General features: G+C 39.8%; 1 protein-coding gene across 1 annotated transcript in view; it reads left to right on the forward strand.

Moving 5' to 3' along the window:
• Positions 1 to 14194: 14194 nt before the first annotated feature.
• The window catches only part of LRRC63 (leucine rich repeat containing 63), a gene marked incomplete at both ends in the record, with an annotated part of 42580 nt that continues 29794 nt past the window's right edge, over positions 14195 to 26980 (forward strand). Inside the window, 3 exons of the mRNA XM_082675630.1 lie at positions 14195 to 14388; positions 15768 to 15856; positions 26305 to 26465. Of these exons, the coding sequence (XP_082531756.1) occupies positions 14195 to 14388; positions 15768 to 15856; positions 26305 to 26465 (444 nt within the window). The remainder of the gene's footprint in view (positions 14389 to 15767; positions 15857 to 26304; positions 26466 to 26980) is intronic.

The raw sequence follows: 26980 nt of genomic DNA on the forward strand, positions 1-26980 counted from the left end.
CAGGCTTCTCATTGAGGTGGCTTCTCTTGTTGCGGAGCACAGGCTCTAGGCACGTGGGCTTCAGTAGTTGTGCTGCACGGGCTCAGTTGCTCCACGGCATGTGGGATGTTCCCAGACCAGGGCTCGAACCTGTGTCCCCTGCACTGGCAGGTGGATTCTTAACCACTGCGCCACCAGGGAAGTCCCTGGCCACATACTTTTTACAGATGAAGGCTGAGCGTTTGTTAACCAGCAAGTAGAAGTCTTCTTTTAAATGAATTATAGAGTAGCCAGAAAATGTGACAAATATATGCCCCAGTGGTTACACATTTTAACCTGAGTAGTTTAACAGGAACTTGTGGTTCCTGTTACCACTCCAGAGGGCTGTGCCAGTTGTCAACACAGTGAGGTCTGGGCCTTACAGAGGCCTCCTAGTCCTTTATGACTCCAGTCAGAGGAATGAGAACATGGGAGGGAGAAGAATCCTTTGCCATCTCATCTCCTTTCTCATCTCATTGCTCCTTCCCATGTAAGTCAAAAGAAATGAAGAGTAGGGCTTCCCTGGTCGCGCAGTGGTTGAGAGTCCGCCTGCCAATGCAGGGGACATGGGTTCATGCCGCGGTCCGGGAAGATCCCACATGCCACGAAGCGGCTGGGCCCGTGAGCCGTGGCTGCTGAGCCTGCGCGTCCGGAGCCTGTGCTCCGCAATGGGAGAGGCCACACAGTGAGAGGTCCGCGTACCACAAAAAACAAAACAAAACAAAAAAAACAAACAAAAAAGAAATGAAGGGTAAATGAAAGATAAACAAAAATATATATACTTTTAAATTAAGAATAAAAAAAGAAATGAATGAGCCAGAATGAATGAACTTCTCCAAAACTACTTCCAGTGGTAGTTTCACTGAAGCTACTGAATTTATAAATTTTCATTTTGTAAGTGTTCAGAGAGAGGAAGCAAAGCTTCAGAGTAAGTATACAACTCTGCCTACTGTAGCAGGTGGCAACAGTGAGCACACAGGGTTGTTCTAATCTCTAAGCCATTTCCCTGCCTATGGTTTGAGTCCATCTCAAATACCTCCAGGGACCAGGCAGGTAACTAAACTGAGCTAAATGAGCCAAGTGTAGGTGGCAGGAACTGACACACACTGGAAAATGTATGTCTTGTCTAAAGGTAGTAGCAGAAGGAAGGCAAATTTGATTGTTCAAGAGAAACCAAAACTCTGATTTTCTTGGGAAATCATCTGATTTTTAAAAATACTGGCAATGAATTTAAAAATATTAAATGTCATATTGGTTACTCTGTAACTGATTCATCCAGAGGTCATTAATTTACAACCTCTGGTCTATGGCAAGTTTGCTGTGTTTGCACAGAAACATGGAACTCATCACAGGTTTACAAACATGATTAACCTTAGCATATGCAATCAGTGCAAAAGACTTAAGAATGCTGAAATAACCTAAAGGAAGAGGCATGCAATTATAATTGAAATGAAAAAAGAGAAAAATTTTAAACTTAAGAATAATAAGAACATAATGACCATTACTAGTGCATATTGGATGAAGATGTGACAGTAAAGATGATACTGAAAGGTTGATAACGAATCATGCAAAATGTTGAAACAGGCTTTACCTATGTAATCATTATCATCATCATCATCATCATCAACATTATCATCTGCAAGAAACTAGGGAAAAATCTTTGGTGTGATAAATGTTGGATGTCTAATGTTAATTTAGAGGAAGAAAGCTAAGAATCTGAGTCATAACATACTGTGGCAAATTACTGCTCAAAGTTGTTGCAAGGCGTGGATAAGTCTATTGGTTCAAAGCCTGTTTCACTAAGGCTTGTGTTGAGGTTCCAGTACAGATTCATGCATCCATTCATTCATTCAACGAATATTTATTGAGCACTTACTATGTGCCAGGTACCATCAGAGGCACTGGAGATACAATAGTGCATGAATGAGACAAAAGTTCCTGACCTTCTGGAGTTGACATTCCAGTTAAGAGGGACAGACAATATACAATATAAATAAGTAAATTCTATATTACATACTGATAAGTCTTAGGGAGAAAAATTAAATCAGGAAAGGGGAATAGAAGTTTGTTTTTGTGTAGTATGTGTGCATCCTTTTGCAGGGAGAAGGGTGAAGAGGATTTGAAATTCTAAATAAGGGGAACAGGAAAGGCCTTACTGAGAAAGAAACATTTGCATAGACACACGAGGGAGGTGAGGGCTGACAGTGAGTGAGTGGAAGTGGAGCAAGCCTTGAGATATCTGGGGTAAGAAAAGTCTAGGCAGAAGGAACAAGTGTAAAGGTCCCAAGGGAAAGGTGCATGTGTCACTTTCAAGAGCAACATGATAAATCCAAGAGCTAGGGGCAGAGCAGTAGCAGATGAGGTCAGGGTGGCCTGATCACACAGAGGACTGGCCTTCACCATCAGTGGTACTGGAAGTCATTGCAGGGAAGGTGATCTAATCAAAGGAGTTACAAGATTTGACATATGTTCTAAAAGGATCCTCTGACTGCTGTCATGATTGAACCAAAAGACAGCAAAGCCAGGGGCAGTGAGACCAGTTGGGAGGCTGTTTCAATAATCTAGGTGAGAGACAATGATGGCTTGGACTAAGGTCTTGGCAGTGGAGACAGCAAGAAGGCATCAGATTCTGTGTATATTTTTATTGTAGCACTGGGAGGATTTGCTGACATTCTTTGCGGCATATGAGAAAATGAAGAGGCAAGGATGACTCCAAGGCCTTTGGCCTGAGCCACTGGAAGGATGAAGCTGGCATTGATTGATGTGGAGAAGACTAGATGAAAGCAGGCTTGGGGGTGGAGAACAGCAAGAGTTCAGTTTTAGACCCATTAAGCCTACTGGGGATCCAATCAGGAGATGCGGCGTAGGCAGTTGGATATAGTGTCTGGAGGTCCACACTGTAGGTTTAAATTTGAAGTCATCAGCATATATTTGGTATTTAAAGGTGTGAGATTGGATGAGATCACCTAGAGGGTGAATACAGATAAAGAAGAGAAATGGACCAAGCTCTGAGCTTTGGGGGCACTCTAACATAAAAGGTTAGGGAAATGAAGAGGGACCAGCAAAGCATACTAAGAAGGAACTCTCAGTGAGGTAGGAGATAAATCAGGTGATGGTAATGATTTGGAGGCCTACGAAAGATAGATCTCAAGTTGGGGAGAAGGCTCAACCTCTGAAAAGCCACTGGTGGTCATTTAAGGATGGACAACTACTGGCCACTGGATACAGAAACATGGAGGCCGCTAGTAGTCATGTAAGAGCAGTCTGGTGGAGGAGTGGGGCAAAAGTCCCATTGGAGAGCTTCCCTAAAAGAATGGGAGGGAAGAAATTGGAGATAGCAACTATAAACAAATTTCAAAAGATTTATTATAAAGGGAAGAAGAGAAATGTTGTGGAAGCTTGTTCAAGGGGGAAGTGGGCTCAAGAGATTTTTTTTTAAGACAGGAGAAATAACAGTATGTTTCTATGATTCCAGGAATTATCCAGCAGAGAGAAAGATAAAAATAATGCAAGAGACAGGGGGAAGATTAGCTGTGACAATTTTCTCGTATAGGTAAGAGAAGATAAGCTCTAGTGAACAGTAGAGGGCTCAGCCTTGGCTAGGAGCAGAGACAGCTCATCTACAACGATAGGAGAGAGAGCTGAGTAAATGGTCACAGGTGCTGGGAGGTCGGGCTGTGGAAATTCTTCTGATTGCCTCTATATTCACAGTGAAGGATTTGGGGGAAGCTATGGAAGGGTTAAAGAGAAAGCAGAGTGTGTGAAATAACTGTTGAGGAGGTTGGAAGAGTGAATGCTTTAGGGGCAGAGGGTATGATGGCTGAGCAACATCCCAGGCTAGTGATTACATTTTAAAAATATTTTCCTTTTAATTTCTTAACTTTTCATCTTGAAATCATTTCAGAACTACAAAAAGACGCAAAAATAGTTCAAAGAGTTCCCATGTGCACTTCACTCAACTTCCCCAAATGTTAACATCTTATATAATCACAGTATAACTGTCCATATCAGAAAGTTATCACTGATCCACCACTCTTCAGTAAACTAGACCTTTTTCAAATTTAGCAAACTGTCCTATGAATGTTCTTTTTCTGGAGTAGGATCCAATCCACGATCCCATATTCTATTTAGTTGTGTTGTCTTCTTAGTCTCCTGTAATCTGGGACAGTTCTTCAGTCTGTCTTTCATTACCTTGACACCTTAGAAAAGGCTAGTCATAGAATGTCCCTCAGTTTGGGCTTGTCTGTTTCCTCACAATTTAAATCAGGTACGTAGTTTTGGCAAGAATATCACAAAAGTGATGTGTTGTTTTTAGTGCATCACATCGTGTGGCACGTGATCTCTGCCAGGGTCCTCCTCTGTAAAGGTACTATTTCCTTTATAATTAATAATACAGTGATCATGGATTTTAAAATACAAGCATTCCGTATGGTTTTTTTCCCCACCCCATTCATCTCCACTGGTGCAGGTACTGAGTAAGTGGAGGGTTGATTTAATATTGTGGTTTATCAAGTGAGGACCTCAACCAAGGTATAACTAAAACAGTTGTAGATATCATCAAAGAGAAGGGTTAACTGCCTCAAAAGATTTTCAAAGTAGACCAAGACAATCAATTATAGAAGAGATGTTTGATAGATTGATTATCAAAGGAGATAAACAGACCTGATTTTAAAGTTTTCCAGGTCTGGTTGATTGACACCCAGCTTTACTGGAAATACTTCTGGGGACTTTTGGGAAATACTACTTCAATCCACTTTTGTCATTATAGACTTACATACAAGTGTACTTGAAAACAGACTTCTGAAATCTAACCTGTTCATAAGTAGAAAAGAGGCTCTAGATTTTCATTCATCCATCCAACAAATACTTATTAGACCAATATCTGGTCCAAAACCTGAATACTTGGTTTGTGCTACAGGTGATAGAGAAAACAAAAGATGTGTCAAATATCTGATTAAAACATTCCAGAGGCTCCATGAAAAGTCAAAGATTTTCCCAAATGACATTAAAAATATGATTAAATATTCTAAACTTCTGACACAGTAGATATGCCTAATTAAACATTTTTCTTGCAATAGGATCTTGAACGACTCTGTGGCTTCACCTATATACTCTCAAAGAAATGGAGGCCTGGGGTGAGGTGGAAAACATACCTGACCACAAGTCAAGAGATCCTGGATCAAAATTTGGCTGTTTCAACTTGTGTGGCCAGATGAAGCCTGTATAGCCAGGTGATTAAGAGCACATGCTCTGGAGTTACAAAGGTCTGGGTTCCTAACTTGGTTCCTAGGTTTATTGTCTTTGTGCCTTTGGACAAAGCTTCTTAATCCCTGTAAGCCTGTTTTTTCATCACAACGGGAAAAGTAAACAGCACTCACAGCCTAGCATGGTTACAAGGTTTACAGGAAGTGATGCATGGAGAGCACTTAGCATGATGACCAATATACAAGATATGAACCAAACGTAAGCCATATTTAATAATTTTTATTATAGTTACTATTATTATTAGTCACCATTCTGTGCTTTGTTTTACATAACTGTAAAATGAGGGGCATCAGCTAGACCAGAATTTCTCAAACATGAATAAATATCTGGAAAAATTATCCCAAACATCCAAAGTTGTCTTTATTTCTATTACATGAGCAAACATAAAACTTGGCATAAACTGCTAATGCCATCAGAGCCTAAGTATAAATCCAAAATCAGGTTAAATTCAAAACAACAATAACAACAAAACCAAATTAAGTTATTTTAATGAGGATACTCGTGATTTTCTGGAATTAAATTGCCTTGTGAACATGGTGCTTATCCTCCATCGTGCGAGTTCTTCTGTGTTCACCGTCCAGGTTGTCTACTGTGTTCTGCTCAGTTCTCCCACTTTGCTTTCTTTGAACAACTGCAGGCTTCAGTGACATCATTTGGCCTTCACTTTGCATGAACTCATGAATTACTTGGAGCTGGTTCTTTTTCATTAGCTCATGAAAATTAAAGGAGGAAGTTGGCCTCAATTCTAGATACATCTCTTAATGCAGATCCCCGTGGATTCCCAGCTCCAAATCTTTCAGTAGCTCTCTGCCTGTCAAAATTCTGACATTTAAGTCTCTCCCAGACTTACATTTGCAGCCTTACCTACCCATCTTCTCTCTAGTCAAACTAGGATACCTTTTGCCATAGACTGTCGGTGTCCCTTCAAAACTCATATGTTAAAACCTAATCCCCAGGGTGATGGTATCTGGAGGTGAGGCCTTTGGGTGGAGCTCCCATGAATGAGATTAGTGCCCTTTTAAAAGAGATGCCAGATAGCTCCCTTGCCCCTTCCATCATGTAAGGACATGGCAGAAGACAGCCATCTATGGAACAGGAAACGGGCCTCACCAGACATCGAATCTGCTGGTGCCTTGAACTTAGACTTCCCAGCTCCCAGAACTGTGAGAACTGTGAGAAATAAATGTTTATTAGGCACCAGTCTATGGTAATTTTGTTACAGCAGCCAGAACAGACAAAGACACTTGCAAAATATTCTTTTAGAATTTGCTGAGATTTTCTTTATGGCCAAGTAAGCATCAATCTTGGTCAATATTTCTTGTGTACTGAGAGTCTGTGTGTTCTCTGGTTATTGGATACAGTTATCTATATACGTCTATCAGATCAAACTTATCAATTGGGTTATTCAAATTTTCTATATCCTTAGTACATCTCCTTGTAATTTTGTCCATTTTTGTTTCATGTATTTAGAAGTTACGTGGTTAGGTGCAGACAGTCTCATGTTGACATGTCATCTTGATGAATCATTTCCTTGCATCCTTAAAAAATAAGTCCATGAGAGCCTACTTTGTCCAATATTCGTATATTTCTTGCCCAGCATTACGGTCAACTTCCTTGACACTTCACTGGCTAAGGTGTAGATTTTCTAGCTCCAGAGGATGGGTTGCAGTTTTGAGGCTCTCAACTTTATTCAAGGTGTTTTGATTCAGTTCTCTGCCCACTGGAGACTAGAGAGCTCATCTTTACTTCCTGTGTCAGTGGTACAATCCCGGTGCCTGGTCCCTAAAACTCCACGTTGGATACCCCTGTGGAGTACCATGGCTTCACCTCGACCTTACTTCACTGCCATTAAATTTTTTTGTATCAACACCTGGGATCTCCCTTTCTGTTCATCTCATACATATTTTATCTTACATTTCTATGTATTTGAGGTGGGTAGAAGGCTGTCCACATCGGCACTAATAGCCACATAGACTGAAAGTCCTATCAGTGATTTCTAACCAACGAAACAAACCACACATGCTCAAGCATGAAATAACGTTATGAATATATATATATATATAATTTTTGGGAAGGGCACAAGTTCCATTTCAGTTTAATTTAGCAACAAAGAAAGTCACTGTTATATGTAATTATAATAATAATGGTCAGGAGTGTAGCCTTTTCTTTATACTATTAGATTCTGGAATTATCACTGGGAAAAAATGATAGTTGACATTTATTGAGCATTTTCAATACTCCAAGCACTGTATTAAAGCACTATGAGGACATTCTCATTTAATTTTCACAACAGTTCTATGTAGGGTAGGCGCCATTACTGTCCCAATTTTACAGATGTGGACATTAATAGTTAGAGGGTTGAGAAACTTGACCAAAGTCTTACAACTAGTAAATGGTGGAGACAGTACTCAAACCATGCCGGTTTGGTTTTAGGGCCCAAACATGTAACCACTTTATGTCTCATCTTAAATAGTGAGGTAGACAAACTGGGTACATTAGGTATCTATACTATACAAAGACTCCCTTCAAAATCACCACGGGGAATAATAAATACTAAAATGTAAAAATAGTCAAGAGGCTAGAATAAGTCATCTATAATAGAAAACATTCAGTAATAAACAGAGGAAAAGATGTTTAAGCTCATTAATAATCAAATGCTAGTTAAAATAAGATGTTATTTCCCACCTATTAGAATAGCAAAGCTTAAAAAATTGACTAATTCCCAGGATCAGTTAGAATGAAGGGAAATAAACACTCTTACACACAGCTGATAGGTGCTTAAATCAGGATTTCTAGAAGAAAAATAGGGGGACTTCCCTGGTGGCACAGTGGTTAAGAATCCACCAGCCAATGCAGGGGACACGGGTTCGAGCCCTGGTCCGGGAAGATCCCACATGCTGCGGAGCAACTAAGCCCGTGCACCACAACTACTGAGCCTGTGCTCTAGAGTCCGAGTGCCACAACTACTGAGCCCACGCGCCTAGAGCCCCTGCTCCATAACAAGAGAAGCCACCACAATAAGAAGCCCGCGCACCGCAACGAAGAGTAGACCCCACTCGCCGCAACTAGAGAAAGTCCGCGCGCAGCAACGAAGACCCAATGCAGCCAAAAATAAATACATAAATAAGAACCTTGAGAATATTTAAAAAAACAAACAAAAAAACCCACTCTGAATCAAGTCTAGTCCTCAAGTGTGGGTCTAAAAATCACAGCTGCTCTAATTCATTACAGCTCGTCTTACACTACAAGATTAGCAAAACCGGCCATTCTGGTTCCTAACTAACTAATTCCTACTAAGCAAATGGTGACAAGCCGGATTTGTTATACTTGTGGTTCCACTTTCAGTCACTGTGGTCTATCAGCTTAGCTCCTCACTGATCCCATAAGTCCCTTTTCCATTCACTGGGGACATCAAGTGCCTCACAACCATGTACTGAGGAGAAGCAGAGAGTGAGTGTGAGGATGAGATGCTTTTCTCCTCCCAAAAGGGATCACCTGGGCAAAGTGATATGAGAAGGTACAACTCCTCTGGATGCAAATCCTTTTCCATGCCAGGAGTCTGGGTTTGGGAAGTGGGTGTTGGGGAAGAAGGGGATGGTCTGGTTTCCTTAGCTCCTACTGAAAGAAGGGGTTACTAGAGGTATCTCCTTATGGGTCTGATTCGGATGGGTGGGTAGTGTGGGGTTCGTGGGTGCAAGGAAGGTACCCCACCAGCAATGGCATGCGAGGTCTCCATGATTCAGGATGAGGTACCATCTGATGAAAAGCAGGAGCACAGACTTACTCTCATGCTATTTGGTGGTTTGCATGCAAATCTCTTGTAGTTACCGAACCTCTTCTTTAAAGCAAGTCTTAAGCAGAGCCATATTAATATGTCAAACAGATAAAAGGGTAGTTGCTCTGCTTGGAACTGCGGTGGAGGGAAGGGCAAAGCCCCATGATCTGTCTTCCCCATGGCTCCTGAACAGAGCTGGACACCGTATCTCTTCCATTGGAGGGTATTACCTCACCTGGAATAACTGGCAGAGGAAATGAAGGAACAGGGTGAGAAAAGAAACAGTGTCCTGGGATTTACTAAGTTCAATCCTGATAAACTCTCCAACATCAAAACATAAGGGTGGGGGGGATTGAGATTGTTGTAACTCTTGAAGAACTGTCAAGAGCATACTAAACTCACTGTGTGACACTGAAACAAAAGTGATGGTTCTGTTAGTCCGGTTGTGGTGTAAGAAATGTGAGTTCTTCACCAACATGGAGAATATAAAGCACCATGACATGTGCAGGCAACCTGTGCTCTTCCCCACCTGCCATCCCCAGGCCTCATTACACTTAGGACTGTCAGCATAAAGCAGAGTAAGTTTGAAAAGCAAATCCACCATATTTACTGTTTAAGAGCATGAACTGCTATTTGCCTTAGAATGAAGAGTAAGTCATTACAAAGCATTTCTGCTTACCTATGGTTCTACATGCTAGAGGTCTCTTTTTTTTTTTTTTTTTTTTTGCGGTACGCGGGCCTCTCACTGTTGCGGCCTCTCCCGTTGCAGAGCACAGGCTCCGGACGCGCAGGCTCAGCAGCCATGGCTCATGGGCCCAGCCGCTCCGCGGCACGTGGGATCCTCCCGGACCGGGGCACGAACCCGTGTCCCCTGCATCGGCAGGCGGACTCTCAACCACGGCGCCACCAGGGAAGCCCTAGAGGTCTTTTTTGAGGACTGAACGGAAGGCACGCAGCGCCTCCACCTCCTGGCACATGCTCCTTGTAAGTTTAGGGCTAAATCCTAGCTGGTCCCAAGGACTCAGTAGATTATTCTCCCAAAGTCCAGTGAGCACTTTAGAAAAAACCTGAGAAAAATTATATACTTTCAGAACATCTTTCCCTCTAGCGATTCTGAGCAGGGACACACTGCAGCCTTTTGGCCTTTTCCACTTTTGTTTGGCTCACCAGCTGGCCTGGAGGACACCGAGAACAAAGCGGCTTTCATCCTTGGGTCACAGGTTGAAATTCATCATGGATTCGGTCCAGCTCAGTCAATGCTGACAGCAGCTCACGGACTCAACTCACGTAAATGACACAGGTCAAGGTCTCTTTACTCACATCACTGCACTTGGACATTTTCAGGCATGAGCTGTCCCATGGCTCCTCTGCGGCCCAGGGGGGTATAAGGACCAGTGACAGAATGTGGGGACCTGCCCTGGAGCATGCGCTGCATTTGTTCACAAGTTGAGAGGTGCAGACCTCTTTCACCAACATATCAGAGACGTTAGCAAACCAAGTGTGATACTTTATGGATAAATGCCCAGGATTCACCCTTCAACCCTCCAAATACTTCGGTTAACATCAACTATAATCACATAAAGCAGGGACAACGCAGATAGGAAATCTGAGCTATTTGTTTTTAACAGTTAGCATCTAACGAGGACTCACCTGTACCCAGCAGAACCTAAGTCCTTGACCTAGATTCTCTCTCTAAATCCTCACAACATCCTGAGTCAGGTACCATTTTACCCCAGTTTTACAGGTGAAGAAACCACAGGAGCTTTAATAGGTTGAGTAGCTGGTCCACGGGCACAGAGCTACCAAGTAGCGGCCAGGGATTTGAACCCAGCCGAGCTGAGCTATGCTGCCTTGGATTGACATATGATGCAGGTAATAGAATTTTCAGTTAACGTGAGAACTGTGGAGTAAGATAAAACATAAAATCCACACTTAGACCAGTGCCTTCCACATGGTAAGTAACCACCATTGACATTTCATCACTCACAGCATGAAAGGCAATGATGCTTAGTCAACCTAACATTAAGGAAACAAGTATTATCTACCCTTTTTTGGTGAAGGTCACAATCATACAATATACACAGATATCTAGTATCAGCTGGGCGCAGACAGTCTAAAACAATCACTGAAACTAAGGAAATACAGAACTGTTCCTAAGTGTTCGGGGTACTGTGAATACATAACAGTATTCTATCCAAGCAACATAATAAAAAAATGTTAAAAAAATTTAAAAACCTCAAGTAGCCATAATTATAAAGACTGAAAAGATTTAAATTTTCATTTTAATGTCTAAAATTATAAAGCCTCAAATGAATCATTACATGTTGTTTTAATAAAGTTTAAAGTTTAGCACCTAGCAAAGAGCCTTACACACAGGTTCCAATAAATCATTCTGGAATGAATGGCTGAATTCATGAATATGCTTTTATAACAGATAGACATTGTTCTTTCACTATGTCTGGGAATTTTTCTTAATTCTATGATGCAGGTTGCATGACCTTTCCTTATTAATAATGATTTTTCTGAAAAAAATCCCAGGACTATCATCATGAAAGACAAAAAGGAAAAACTAAATAACCCGCCCCTAAATAATTAAGAACAGAAATGAAGTTTTTGCCTTTGCAATGAGATAGGAGAGGTAAAAAGAAAAGCAGCTTCTTCAAAATATCTTTATTAACATTTAAGAAAATATAAAATTGTTCTCTATGCAGCAGCATGAAAACACATGAAACAGAAGTATACATTTAAGCCACTGTGACTGGTGAAGAGTAAAGACATTTCTCAGTATATATATAAGAAAACAGGTAAACTCAGATCAAGAAAATACCTCTTTCTCAAAAGCTTTTTGTGCCTTGGTTTACCCTGGGGACTCAACAGTTTATTCAATGTGCTCTCAAAAATAACTGTTTTTTTTTAAAAGAACTTCTAAAAAACTAATATGAGCACAAAAATACAGATCACTGCAGTTATTTCCATAAAGTAGAATGCTAAATTAAATCTACACTGACCAAACTATTTTGTAAACCTCCATCCTGTTTAAAAGGAAAACAAACAAATAGAGCGGTATATAGAAAATATTTTTCTATATATAGAAGATTTCCAGCAACAGTTTCTACACCATTCCAACAGAGCTGTGTCCTTTCACCAATAGCAAATCTGAGATTCCCCAAGTACTCCCCATTCGCTAGGAAAATCAATAGCATTACCTGCAGGGTGCGTAGGGTTGCTGGTGCATAAGGCTTTTATCTCATTTTAGCAACATTAAAAAAAAACAAAAAAAAAACCACAGAATGTATACAACCTTGGCGCTCACCATTACTGTGGCCTCTTTAATACAGTCTGCTAAAGTGCTGTGGTTCAGTTTGACAAGCTTCATCACACAGCTAATGCGACAAACAAAAAGGACGACTGTAGTGTACCTCAGGTGAAGGAGACCCTTAAAATCAGAGGGAGTTGTATTATTTAAAGAGACATGATTATTTTTAAAAATGAAAAGGAGATTGAGGTAGCAATATTCCCCCCAAAATTTAAAAATTAATAAATTAAATAAAAATAGTCAAAGAATCCAAATTGAATGTGATGTGTACTTTCTAAATCCGGCCTGCACTTGTACATCATTTCCATAGATGAAGCATGTAATCTGTGTTAGAAAAACTGATATATGCATATGAAACACACCAAGCCATGAATTGAATTTTCATAATCACGATCTCATTTACCTAAATGTTTGGTGCTAAGTAACAGAAGTAATAAGTAGTGGAAGACAAAATATTCACACCTAAGGAGGTTACATATTAAACAGCCTTAGTTTCTGCCTGCTTTTTGCTAGAAGAAATCTGCAGGGAATGAAGCCTGATGCCTGATTCCATGTGTGACAAAGCATTTAAAAAAAAACTATTGATAAGTGCATCGCTTTGATTTTGACTATGCAATACTAAGTACAAATTTTAAAGGCCAAGCATTGGTCAGTAAAACTGAATCCCAGTAGTTCTCACGGTTCAAGCAAATTTTAAGAGGATAGGAACCTGACTCAATTTATCTATTGGAACATAAATATTTTTCATGGTTAAAAATATAAACATTTTTCACACTTACAAAATATGCACAACAAATATTACTTGAGACAAAACCTAGCAAACGGATCTGCCTATTGTCAACTTTCTTAGCTTTCTGAGAAGCTAATTAATTTATGCAGTCGATTGAGTGGAATAAATTCATAGTGTTGAGCAGCAGCTTAATTGGGACATAGTTATCTTACAAGGAAAAGAAACTACATACAAAGGAAAACAAGGTGCAGAATATTTCCCAGAGTCTGATGAAATACTTTTTTACTTTTCCACTTTTTTCACTGACTGTTTAAAAATATATGCTTGCTCCTAAGGAGAAAAAGGAAGACTTGGTTAGGGAGTAAATCTTGAAAGACCCCAGAGTTACAAAGATTTACACACAAGTCTCATCTTCCAACAACTGTACTAAAGTTCCTACACTTGTACTTACAAAATAAAGCAAAACAAAACAAAACACGAGACTGGAAGGTAGCTCCATCTACTTCACTTTCTGAGCTGGGATTTACACACCTACCTAATGAGTTTTCTCTCTCGCACTTTTTCCATCAAATCTCCAGAGAAACACATGCGCATACATGCAAACACACACGACGTATCGATCACTGTACGTACAGGTTCATCAACAACATGACACACGACACAAGTCACAACACTATAGTCAGAACAAATAACTAGGACAGTGAGAAATGGGCTTCTTTTAAAGCTTTCTTGGATCCTTAATGCCCCTATGCCTACACATTTCCTATTCATCCAGGCACTTTGAAGGATCAGAAAGACAAAACAGGTTGCATTAAAGGAAGAGAAACAAAACAGAATGTTCGCTATTCGGGGGCCCTGTAAAATCAGCCCCGGGACCCGGCTGCGCAGAAGTGCAGCATGAAAGAATGCCAGCCTGGACCCTAGACACCCGAGTTAAGCACCTTGCAAGCGAGGAAAGTAAATACATAATAGTGGTCATTGTCATTAAGAATAAAAACAGTAATAACGATTGTCACCACGGGGTTCCGTACAGCAGGTGCACGTGGAGCGGGCTTCTCCTGCAGCCCGGCACAGCGGCTGGGCAAAGCGAATGGCCTCGGCGCGCGCCGCCCGGTGGGGCGGGACCCGCTGCGCAGTGCTCCGCAGGCGGGTGCGCTCCCCGCCCGGCCCCGCCCGGCCCCGCCCTCCCCTCTGCGCCTGCGCATTCCGGCGGCCGGGACGCTTTTATCGGCTTCCGGTTGCTAGGGCCTGTCTCCTTGGCCTCGGGTCGCACCTGGCGGTTGGGTGAGGGTGGCCTGAGTGCTTTCTTTCCTGACAGCGTATACCGCGGGAAGACCTGCGACCTCACTTGCCCTTAACCTGCCTAAATTCCCAGGAAGAGGAGATAAAAAAAGGAAAAGCTGATTGTTTTGAGAAGCAGCTGATTGCCCTAAAGGAGAGCGTGCAAGTCCAACGTTTCCAAGCATCTCTTCCAATAATAAGAACGGAAAATTACAGGCATCAAGTGGGACGTACTACCAGGAAGCATACCTTGAGTGCTTGTGTGCAAGTCATCCTGGGGGGATAAAGCGGCCCATTTGTGCAGCTCCAGAGCGTACCCGCCTAGACTGTCAACGGAATAGTGATGTCCCAGGCACTTTCATATTGTCGCGACTAAGCACACATATTTGGTTCTATCTTCTGGCGTCATTTCTCAAACAGTACTAATTGGGACCGCGATCCTGGAAAATCTCATTATATTGAAGACCATTTTTTTTTTTTGGGTTAAATAGTTATGGCCCAAGTGTAGTGGTTGAAATTTAAAATAAGTCATTATTACAGAAAGGAAACAACTTATTTGTGAAGAGTTAGGTATTGTGGGTCTTCAGAGGCCATGGAAGGACTTCCTCACCTTTTTGACCAAAAACTCTTTCCAAATTTATAAATTGATAATATTTTGGAGGTAGGAAAAAAATGAGTGTCAGTTCTACTGTTCTGGAAAATCAGTATTTACTAGCTGAAATAACACTGACTGAACTTTTTGCTAACATGTGAAATTTTAGAATGATCCTGATTGGTAATAGTATATGTATTTTTAAATTTTGTATTAATTATAAACCTAAATTTTATTTAGATTCTTTCTAGAAGTTTTAAGAAATTATTTTCTTCCCCTCTTTTCCTTTTATAGGAATTCTGCTTGGACCCGGTATAGTATTAGTGTAGAACAAGTTTCATTAGGATGTAATCTGCATTCGAATGAATTATTTTTCAGCAACAATTCAAACACATTCAAAAACTTTTCAATTCTCAATAGCTGTGAAAAACAGTGCTTATTAGTAAAATGCAAAACCATCCGCAACTTCTTAGAAGACCCTTACCTCCAAATCTCCCTAAGCTGTCTTTATGTCAGAAGAAAGCCCGTGCAGGTATGTGCATTACTCAGATGTTTAACTTTATTTTTTACAGAAGTCTCTCAACCTGCACAGCTCAGAATCGCAATAAGGACATTCACTAATAACCAGCAACTTACAAATGTTTGTTGTAAGATGGTAACATCCAATTCATTTCTACAAGTACAGTTTATCCTCATCATTTGTGGATTCTGTAGGAGTGAATTTACCTAACTGCTAGAATCTATTTGTAACTCCTGAATCAGTACACTGTACTATATTTTGTCTTTTTAGCTCCAAAATATACCATGAAGAACACTTTGGAGCAGTATATAGAGTTCTTTCTCAGTCCTTTTATAATAGTGAAACTGTGCAGGAGGCGGGTATATATGATAATTCTCGGACACATGCAGGGCATTGAAAACACACATGTTCCCAGCTGAGGTCAAAGAAAGATATGGCTGTGCCTTCTTGTTTTAGCTCTCATATTACAAATAACTGCCCTTTTCCTGGTCTAGTTAGTGCCATGCTTTTTGAATTCTGTACTTTCTGTTGGTGATTTAACAGTCTAACATAGCCCCTAAGTATAGTACAAGAAGGCTGTGATGTGCCTTATGGAGAAAATATATGCCTTAGAGAAGCTACCTTCAGGCCTGAGTTACAGCGTTGTTGGCTGAGAGTTCAATGTTAATGAATGAACGATCTATATTAAATAAAGTGTCTTGAAATAGAAGCACATATAAAACAAGGTTATGTATTGATTGGCTGCTGATAATGTTGAGACCAGAGGCTTGGAGGAACCTAACCCCGTATCTTCCCAAGAAGTAATGGCTCAGTGTTGGATAACTCAGTGCTCACTGAGACTACAGAACAGAACTGCCACAAATCATGAGAACAGAGTGTACTTATAAGCACAGTGCTAAGAACTGGAGATATAATAGTGAGCAAAACCAAGTCTGCCACTCCTCTTTCTTAGTTACCCTCTGGTGGGATCCAATGATCATACAACTAAATGTAAAATTATCCGTGATAAGTGCTGTGAAGTAAAGATGAGCCACTTTTATAACTTTATATAATACCCTTAATCCTCTATTTCTGTATATGGTATTTATTAACTCCTTACTTATAAGCAATGGTAAAATTAGCATATTTCCTCTTCTTTCCCCTTTTCAGTCTCCTCTACCCCCTGATTTTAGTTGATTATATTATTTTAGTGTCGGCATTTATACTGTTAAAACGTGCCTAGTCTAACTTGATTTACAATGCTAAATCATTACCTTTTGATCCATGGCTATTAAAGATGTGTCAATCAACATACCTATGTTACATCCAATTTCCTCTCTCACTTTCCCTACCAACTTTTGTTATATCATTTCTACATTTCTATAATGGTCTACATTTCTGCATTTACAATCTGTTCTGTAATAATAATACCCACAGTTATGTAGATATACTGCTCACTACTAGTTCTTTGGTTGTAGTTTTTCCGTTTATCTTTTGGTTGAAGTTTATCCTCTAGTACAGAGTTTCTCACTCTTGCTATTTGGGGCTGGATAATTTTTTTGTGGGGGGGGCTTTCCTGCTTTTGACAACATGGAGATTCAACGACCTTAACTATTAGTAATCCTGTGTCTCCAAAGGTTCTGGGCAGAGTGCTTTGCAAATAGTAGATGTTCAAAATACTCGAATAAATGAATGAATACTTAAAATGACTGAAATACAATTTATAAAAATGAATATTCAAACGCTGAAATAAAAACCTGAAATAAATACCTGCAGTTTGCATACAATGCTAAACGCTGTAGGGAATGAATGACACGATTGATCTGGTCCCTGCCTTTCAGGACCTTTCAAGAACTTTAGTTAAAACTCTAAAGATGAGATTCACATACAGTAAGTACCTTAAATAATAATACAAAGAGCATAGAATTTATGCCCAATTAATGGTACAGACAGTAGTACTTCATAAATGTGAGAAACCCTGGGGCAGGAATGGGGTGTGAACTAAGACTTGAGGAATTAGTGAAAGTGAAATGAAATATGTTTAATTATAGAGGAGACCCATGTAGTTTTTGATGGCAGAGGAGTCTATTGGAAAAGTGGAATTTTAACGTACTAGAAGAAAAAGAAAAGAAATCATGGGGATGGGGAAATGTATCAAAAAATAGGGAAGTCTATGGGCTTCCCTGGTGGCGCAGTGGTTGAGAGTCCGCCTGCCGATGCAGGGGACACGGGTTCGTGCCCCGGTCCGGGAAGATCCCACATGCCGCGGAGCGGCTGGGCCCGTGAGCCATGGCCGCTGAGCCTGCGCTTCCGGAGCTTGTGCCCCGCAACGGGAGAGGCCACAACAGTGAGAGGCCTGCGTACCGCAAAAATAAATAAATAAATAAATAAAAATTTAAAAAATAGGGAAGTCTAAATTGAGAAGACAGATATCTTCATTGGGCAGATTTCCCTAAGCACCTCTTCTCTCTGCACCCAGTCAGAGTGCTTACCTTTATGGTCCCAGAGTATCCCCTATCTACCCCCTTACTGAGCTCTTATTCTCTAGTGTAACTGTTTACCTGCCTAGTTTCTATATTAAATCATGAGATCTTTGATGGTAGTAAGGTTTGTGCTGTGTGATTGTCCCCTCAGCACTATGTGTACAGCTAGCACATGGGAGGTGTTAAATGTTTGTTTAATTAAGTAATGAGAACAGTAAGTATGGGTTGTGTTAATCAAGAAGGATGGATTGTATAAGGTTTAAGGTAGACTTTGGCAAAGGAAAATGATTTAAATTGGTTGGTAAGAGAAAGTATTCCACACCGTGTGAGCAACAAAAGAAACTCAGGTCTACCTAAAAAAAGAAGAGTGTCAGAGAAGGATAAGTGATCTCACTTGATCTTATAGGTAAGTCTCTGTTCTAAGCAAGAATAGCAACTATGTACTGGGTGATTATAGCACAAGGATAAATGGAACGAATGACGGCGGTGTTATAAGGAATGGAGAGAAGAATTGGGACTATTCTGTTAAAAGATACTTGCCATACCCATTAGGCGGTGTAGTGTTTATTGAAAGTAGACTTAGATTCGCTGTAAATGTATATTGCAAACTCTAGGGCAACCACTTTTTAAAAAATTGTATAAGTATAATTGATATGCTAAGAAAGGAATGAAACTGAAGGAGAGAAACTGACTCATAAAATTCTCACCTAAAACCAGAAAAGACAGAAAAAGAATGGAAGATTTCAAAAAGACAAAGAAGTAAAACAACTGCGATGAATAGAAAACTTTACAAATGTGGTGGATGTTAAGCCAATGATGTCAGTAATTCGTTAAAACGTGAATGGTCTAAGTGTACCACTTAAATGATAGAAACTGTCAGAGTAGATAAAAGACAAGAGCTAATTATATACTGTCTGCAAGAAACTTCCTTTAAATATAAAAACACAGATAGATGAAATGTAAAGGGATAGAGAAAGATACATCATACTAACACTAATCAAAAGAAATCTGGAAGTGTATATGTGTCAATGCTACTCTCTCACTTCGTCCCCGCTTCCCATCCCCCGCCCTCCACCCCTGCCACAGTGTCCTCAAGTCCATTCTCTATGTCTGCGTCTTTATTCCTGTCCCGCCCTTAGGTTCATCAGAACCATTTTTGTTTTTAGATTCCATATATATGTGTTAATATACAGTAATATCTTTTTCTGACTTCTTCACTCTATATGACAGACTCAAGGTCCATCCACCTCACTACAAATAACCCAATTTCATTTCTTTTTATGGCTGAGTAATGGTCCATTGTACATATGTGCCACATCTTCTTTATCCATTCATCTGTTGATGGACACTTAGGTTGCTTCCATGTCCTGGCTATTGTACATAGTGCTACAGTGAACGTTGTGGTACATGATTCTTTTTGAATTATGGCTTTCTCAGGGTATATGCCCAGTAGTGGGATTGCTGGGTCACATGGTAGTTCTATTTTTAGTTTTTTAAGGAACCTCCATACTGTTCTCCATAGTGTCCGTATCAATTTACATTCCCACCAACAATGCAAGAGGGTTCCCTTTTCTCCACACTCTCTCCAGCATTTGTTTGTAGATTTTGTGATGGTGGCCATTCTGATTGGTGTGAGGTGATACCTCATTGTGGTTTTGACTTGCATTTCTCTAATGATTAGTGACGATGAGCATCCTCTCATGTGTTTGTTGGCAATCTGTAAAATAGATAGCTAGTGGGAAGCAGCCGCATAGCACAGGGAGATCAGCTCGGTGCTTTGTGACCTAGATGGGTGGGATAGGGAGGGTGGGAGGGAGACACAAGAGGGAGGGCATATGGCGATATACGTATATGTATAGCTGATTCACTTTGTTATACAGCAGAAACTAACACAACATTGTAAAACAATTATACTCCAATAAAGATGTAAAAAAAAAGAAAAAAAGCTGGAGTAGCTATGTTCATTGGCTTGTTTTCTTATTGTTGAGTTGAAGACCTCTTTATTTTGGATGCAATTCCTTTATCAGATGAGTGTTTTGCAAATATTTTCTCTCAGTGCATGGCTTGTCTTTTTATTCTTTTAAGAATGTCTTTCACAGAGTAGAAGTTTTTAATTTTAATGAAGTCTAACTTAACCATGTTTTCTTTCATGGATTGTTGTTTTGGTGTCATATCTAAAAAGTCATTCTGAATAGCACAGGGAACTCTATTCAATACTCTGTAATGACCTGTATGGGAAAATAATCTAAAAAAAACGGAGTGGATAGATGTGTATGTATAACTGACTCACTTTGCTGCACAGCAGAAACTAACACAACATTGTAAAGCAACTATACTCCAATAAAAAAATACATTAAGAATAAAAGTCACTGCCACACCTAACATCACCTAGATTTTGCTCATGTTATGTTTTGTTTTAATATGAGAGAGAGAGAAAGGAAAGTTGAACATGGTGGTGTAACCATTTTATGGAACGAGCTAGCTTTGATAAGTTCCATATAAGCAGGAAGCAAACATTATCCTTCTCCTACTACTGCTCTTTAAACTCACACGGCACACATCTCTCTACCGAGGCTTTTCTAGTCACTTTCATCTATTAGCCTTGTCTCATTTTTAGATATTAAGTCCAATCTAAATCAATACTTTCATCTAGCATGTAATTAAACCTTGCCCTTTCTCCCAGCTCAGACTAGGTCTGCTAATTTTTAGACAAGCCAAGGGAAACAGGGGCATGATAAATGCGTCCATCTTGTTCTTTTACTTCTCTTCCCCAACTCATAGTTTCTGGTATCTTCATAGGTGTGGCTAGGAGTGGGAAAGAGTTAAGGAGTTAAGAGTGAAGGTGAGAATCCGTCATCAGTCTCTGTACCCCCCTGAAATGCCAGAAGGTAGAGGTCAAGTAGATTCAAGGATTCTCTTGCCTTACACAAGTTGCGACACAGCAATGGGAGGGCCAATACATTTCTGTTACTCTGTAGGTATAAGGGGGTTGGGGGAACCATGGCAGGGAATGATGAGATGTTATCTTCTCCTTGTGGCATACACTCCTGTGCTCTGTAGATGGTTCTCTGAGAATCCCCCTCACTTGGTTTGAGGTCGGGGTAAATCCTCCTCTACCCACCACAAGGAGGGGAAGATCTGAGAAACACATAGCTCACCAATAGCTCAATTCAGAAGAAATCCTCTCTGCGAATGTAGATCAACCTCTAGCCATCTCTCATATACAGACAACAGGTGAGACTTGGGCTTGTTTTGGCCATCTCTTTGCAAATCTTGCCTTAATGAATCTCTTATCTTCTCATCAGAATGCTGAGGTCCTCATCATTTATTGTACTCAACTGAGATGATGGACAAAAATGTTATTTAACATTCTGTCACAGAAGAAAGAGAAAGCACGATTTGATATAGTGAGGTCCCTAAGAATGCAGGCACAGTGCATTTTCTGAACCTAAGAGAGATAAGAATACTTCTGGTTGTAACCTGAGTGAACTCGTGGTACCCTGTAGCCAGTATCAGCATGTTATCATGTTCCAAAGCCATCTTGGTCTGATATCTGGCTTTGAAAAGAAATGTAAATCTTTGCTCAAAGAAGTTTCAAATGAGGAAGTGATAATGATAAATAGCAAAACTTCACTGAGTCATTTTTACCTCTCCATATTGCCAGAGTTTTCTGTGGCAACTGCTCAAAAATCTCCCTTTATGTCCTACTCTTCTTCATCCATTCTGTTCTTCCAGGAGTAGCCCCCTACTCTTTCTAAATCTAGTATAATTTAGCCTTCCTGATTCTCCAATTGTTCATGCAAACTTTATCCCAGTAAGGTAAGCAGAAGTCCTGATAGCTGAGTGAGTGTATACAGAAACGTTTTTATAAGGTGAGAGAGGGTGAGTGGATAAAGAAAAGCTATGAATGCTGAGACGTTAATAGTTCTGCCCCTGACACCTTGATAAACATAATCTAATTCTGCCTTATTTTTTTTTTCTGGTTTAGGAAAGACTGGTGAAACTAAGCTACCACGTGTACGGTTCATTCCAGATAAAACCGCTTCATTTGAAAGAGATAAAACTAGTTTTCCTGATGTTCCAAGAGATCAGTCACAACCCCCTGTTAATATTCAAAATCTCTTTCTTGATCATCATGTACAAAAAAGAGTGACTACTATTTCAACAACCACAAAATCTTCTAAGCATGTCTATTGGCACATTCCAGAGACTGCTACTGGTTCCATATTTTTTCCCAAGTGTTGTTCAGCTTCAAGTCGAATTTTTGGGAAAGAAACAAGCAAGATGGAAAGTTCCAGAAAATCAGAAGAGCCATTAAAAATAACAAATATTTATGCTAACATTTTAAAAGAGATTCTGATTCTCTCCTCAGAGTTCTCCAAACTACCAAGTGCCCCTTCTTCAGTGCCCACTCCCAAACTCAAGGAAGTTCATTCTGACCAGTTTTTACAAATGAGCAGTACCTATACTTTTAAGCAGCCCCTGTTACGTTTAAGTGCAACAGTGCCAATCCCTGTACCGAGGACTATACCTGTTAAAGCTGAAAGTCGGCAGTCTGACCGTTTACAATGTCGTACGGTGACACTAAATATTAAAGATTTTCCAGGTTCCATTTTCACACCGACGCCAGTTTTACCAAGGAAACCTCTAAGACAGTCTGTGATAGGTAAATCCAGTCTGAACATGGTCTGTAATAATGGGGTCAAGTAGAGCAAAAGGGAGAGAAGGCATCCAAGCATATGGTGGTTCCCCCTTGGGTCTGCAGAATGGGATGGTGGGATCCCTTTTCACCTGTACATTTAATATATGGGGCAGAATGCAGTAGCAGAAATCCTGACCTTGCAGGTCTGCCAAGGGCAAACTGGGAACTCCACCCAGATGGTGGTGATGGGAACCAGATAAAGCAGTTCAAAGGATCAGAAAAGCTCACATAAAGGAGGAGTGTGAATGAACAGTCGTCTGTAAGGTGGTCTAGATGAACTCTAGAAGCAGAATGCCAGTGCTCATGGATGCCTTCATGGGCACTTTTCCATGGATAACTTCAATTCATTAAAAGATGAACAATTATAATGAAGTCATAATACCCTCAACATGAATTTTCACACGAATTTAAACATTATCCTATTTTAAATTTTTTTCCTAGAAAGTCATGTAACAGAATATGAACGTGTAGAAAGTGTCCCAAAGCAAAGCATGCTGAACGTATGTGAAGGTAAATGCTAGGTTTATATCATTCTTTTAAAAATTGTATATATGATTATCTCTCCATAAAAGTATTTGTGATTTTGTGTGTTTGTGTATATGTGTGTGATTCACACATATGTCCCACCTCATTTTCCATTCCTTAAGCTATTTACTCAGCAACTATTTTTAGAGTGTTGACTATAAACCCAACTTTGTACTGATGTTGGGAACATATAAGATGGAGTATTCTTAATCTGGATGGAGAAGATAGACATGCAATCATGACAGTTAACTGCTTGCCATGTGCCAGCACTGTTTTAAGTGCTTTGACCTTAGTTACCTAGCAGAAACAAATGAGAAATCATCTTTAGAGAAAGATTACATCATCCTACGTCTCACACTATTTCTATAAACGATTTCACAAATACAGTGTATAGTAAACAATTCACAATTGTCAGGTACACAAAGAAAAACAAAATGAATGAAAACTAGCAGCAACAGTAAGCAGTAGAAACATACCCACAGGAGTTCCAGCTATTAGAATGATCAGATTCAGATTTTTAAATAACCTAATGACTTTTGGTTCTAGCCAAGACTGAGTAGCTTGTATTGGACAATCCCTCCCACCAAAATCAGTTATTAAAGCTGCCCACAAATATATAAAATAACCACTGAGGTTACTGGAGAGTAACCCTTGCAAGCATGACTTGAGTGGTTACCATCTTTGAAATAAGCTGAATTAGCTGTACATTTACCTTGGCTTTTTCTTGAGGGGGTTTGTGGTGTTGGCGAACAGGGCACAGGTAGAAAGAAGGTGATAGTTTTACTGGATTGAAGAGATAGCAGTCAGACGTCAGAGTTGACAAGATAGCTGGGATAGAGGGGTAATATATCAGAGAGGAGAGAACGGAATTCAAATACCTGCATACAAACTCCCATAAGAGTGTTGGCTGATTTCTAAGCTGGGCATGTACAGGACAATACGCTAAGAAACACAGCAGAAACCATCAGCTGAGATGCTAAGGAAGTGCGCCTAGATTTTGACAGTTGCACAGAAGGCAATTATTGGAGGTCAAGCTCTGCTGAAATGAAGGGGCCTTGGTAAACACACTGGGCTTTCAGTTGCAGACCCAGAAGACCTATGCCTTGGGAATAAGAATGATGCTCTAGGAGAAAGGACAAAACTAAAATAGGTTATCCCCTACAAAACTCAAAACCAATCCTTGATAAATCAAAGTGGTACTTCCTGCCTAGTCAAAGAAAACCTAACACTTATTAGAGACAGATAATATTATCCAGACCCTTTAAAATTTTCATTCACAATGTCCAGCATTAAACTTAAAAATCACAAGGCATCCTAAAAACAGGATAAAAGGTCTGGGAACCAGTAGAAAGAGGCAAAAGGAAGAGAACCATAGGATCAGGTATTGGGGTTTTCAAACAAGGATGTTAAAATAACTATGATTACTATGTTGAAGAAAATAAAAAGTTGAAGAATTTTATCAGAGAACTGGAATTTCTGCTTTTAAAAATTAGAGTCATATAAAATTTTAGAACAGAAAAAGTAATATAACAAATTAACGATTCACAGATGTGTTTAGTAGGAGATTATACACAGAAGAACACTCCAGACATAAAACTTTCTCTTTTTTCCCCAGTTGTATTGAGATACAATTCACATGCAACTCTGTATAAAGTTAAGGTATACAATATAATGATTTGATACATGAATATACAGTATGGTGAAATGATTACCACAATAAATTCAGTTAATACCCATCACCTGACAACTTTTTCTTGCTACAAGAAATTTTAGGCTTCACTCTCTCAGAAACTTTCAAATATACACTGTAGTATCATTAACTACAGCAGCCATAAGACTTTCTGAGCACACTACCCTTCCAGCAGTTCCCTATCCCTGTCTGTGACATAAATTAACCACTGGGTCTCCTCCACATCATAGGCCTAAACCAGTCATGTTACCATTTCTGACTTAGGGAGTTTATTCCACTCTGGTGTTTCCCTCTTTGAAAAGTTCCCAGGGAAGTTTAAGCATCCTGAGATCCTTCAGAGATCTTTCAGGGAATTTCTAACCACCTCTGCACCTCCATCTCCCTCCTTTTCACTCAAAATCAACTGCTTGAGCTTAGCCCATAAGTGTGGGTGGGCAGGAAGCAGGCCACAGACTTAATTCTTAACTCATTCTCCATTCCTCTTGCTCCATTCCCTCCCAAAAGACAAGGAATCTCCATATCACATCATACATCTTTCTTCATTCTGTGGTTAACTTTCACATCGATTGACCTGAAATGGGCACAAAGGCCTATTTTAGAAATTAACAACTGAACATTGTTTTCTTTGGTCTAGGATGCCTCGTTTCTTCTCATTGAAGCAATGGTATAAGAATTATTCAGATGATAAAATATGTTGCAGCAAGTAATACAGCAAGAATGGCTGGGAGTGTAAAATATATTTCAAAATATTTTCCTGCCACACCTGGGTGTGTGCTTGAACATGCCATTTTTGACAAAAGGGGAAACCCACGAGGGTTGTGATAAAGTAAATGTAGGTGGTCGCTGTTTGGCTACTCCTGAGTTGTCTGCTTCCCCCCACCCCTTTCTTGTGTGAGGTCTTTAAACTGAGGGAAGAGCTTAGTTACATAGGGTATTTGAATCATGCATCAATGCGATATTAAAGCAAAAAGCAAGATTTCTCCTTGGGATATGATCTCTATCTGATATATGCTTATATGATGTCCTTTATTCATTTAGTGAAGAAAGAAGTTGTTTATGTAATTCATCATAAAATAAGATGTTTTTACATATAGCACAAGACTCAGACTGATGGAATCTAAATTATTGAGGTAGAAATCTATGAGCTTATGGTTTTCTTTTGGGAAGAAAAGTTTGCTATCTAATATTAGTCTGCTATCTAATATTAAAATGTTTGGCCAACAGAACCAACTGAGGTTGGGTGGATGGAGGTTATAGGGAGTCTCCAACATGAGGTTGGGTGGGTGAAAGTTATGGGGAATCTCTTCCAAAGGAGGCATCCAGGTAACCTATTTATGATGACTTACTGTTATCATAACATGAATACCTTTTAACTTTCACTCTAAGTGATGACACATTTACGTTTCCTGTCTTGTTTTGTTTATTTAGGTAGCATTAAATCTAGAAAAATCGAAACCTCAGTGTCACATATCGTACATTGTGAAGGTTTTAAGGCTGTTGTGGCAACACGCTATGGAACAGTAACAGCCATGACCAAGATGGCCATAGTAACCTGTCAAATTCATGGAAGAAATGCACTTAATCTTAAGGTATACTACGTCTTCTCAATGGCAACTTCCTGTTGTATTATCGGTCATTTTTGTTTTAGGTTTCCTAACTTAGGTTATTCTCCATGGTATTGAAGGAACAACATAAAGTGGTGGTGGTTGAGGGAGTAATGGAGTTGTATAGTAACAAAACTTTTGTGTGCTGTTGAAGTTAACTTGGTATCAATCCAAACTAGATGTTTTAAATTTAGGATGCTGATCGTAATCTTCATGGTAACCACTCCTAAGAAACTATCTTAAAAATGTACACAAAAGAGAATGAGAAAGGAATCAACATGACAGATTACAAAAAATTAATTAAACACCAAGGAGGCAGTAATGTAGTAAACGTGGAATAACAACAACAAAAATTCCAGAAAAGGCAAAACTATGGTGACAGTAAATATATCAGTGGTTGTAAGGGATTTTGGAGGGAGGGAGGGAAGGATGAATAGGAGGAACACAGGGGATTTTTAGGGCAGTGAAATTATTCTGTAGGATACTGTCATAATGGATAC

The sequence above is a fragment of the Grampus griseus genome (assembly GCF_964374135.1).
Source record: "Grampus griseus genome assembly, chromosome: 18".
Classification (NCBI taxonomy): domain Eukaryota; kingdom Metazoa; phylum Chordata; class Mammalia; order Artiodactyla; family Delphinidae; genus Grampus; species Grampus griseus.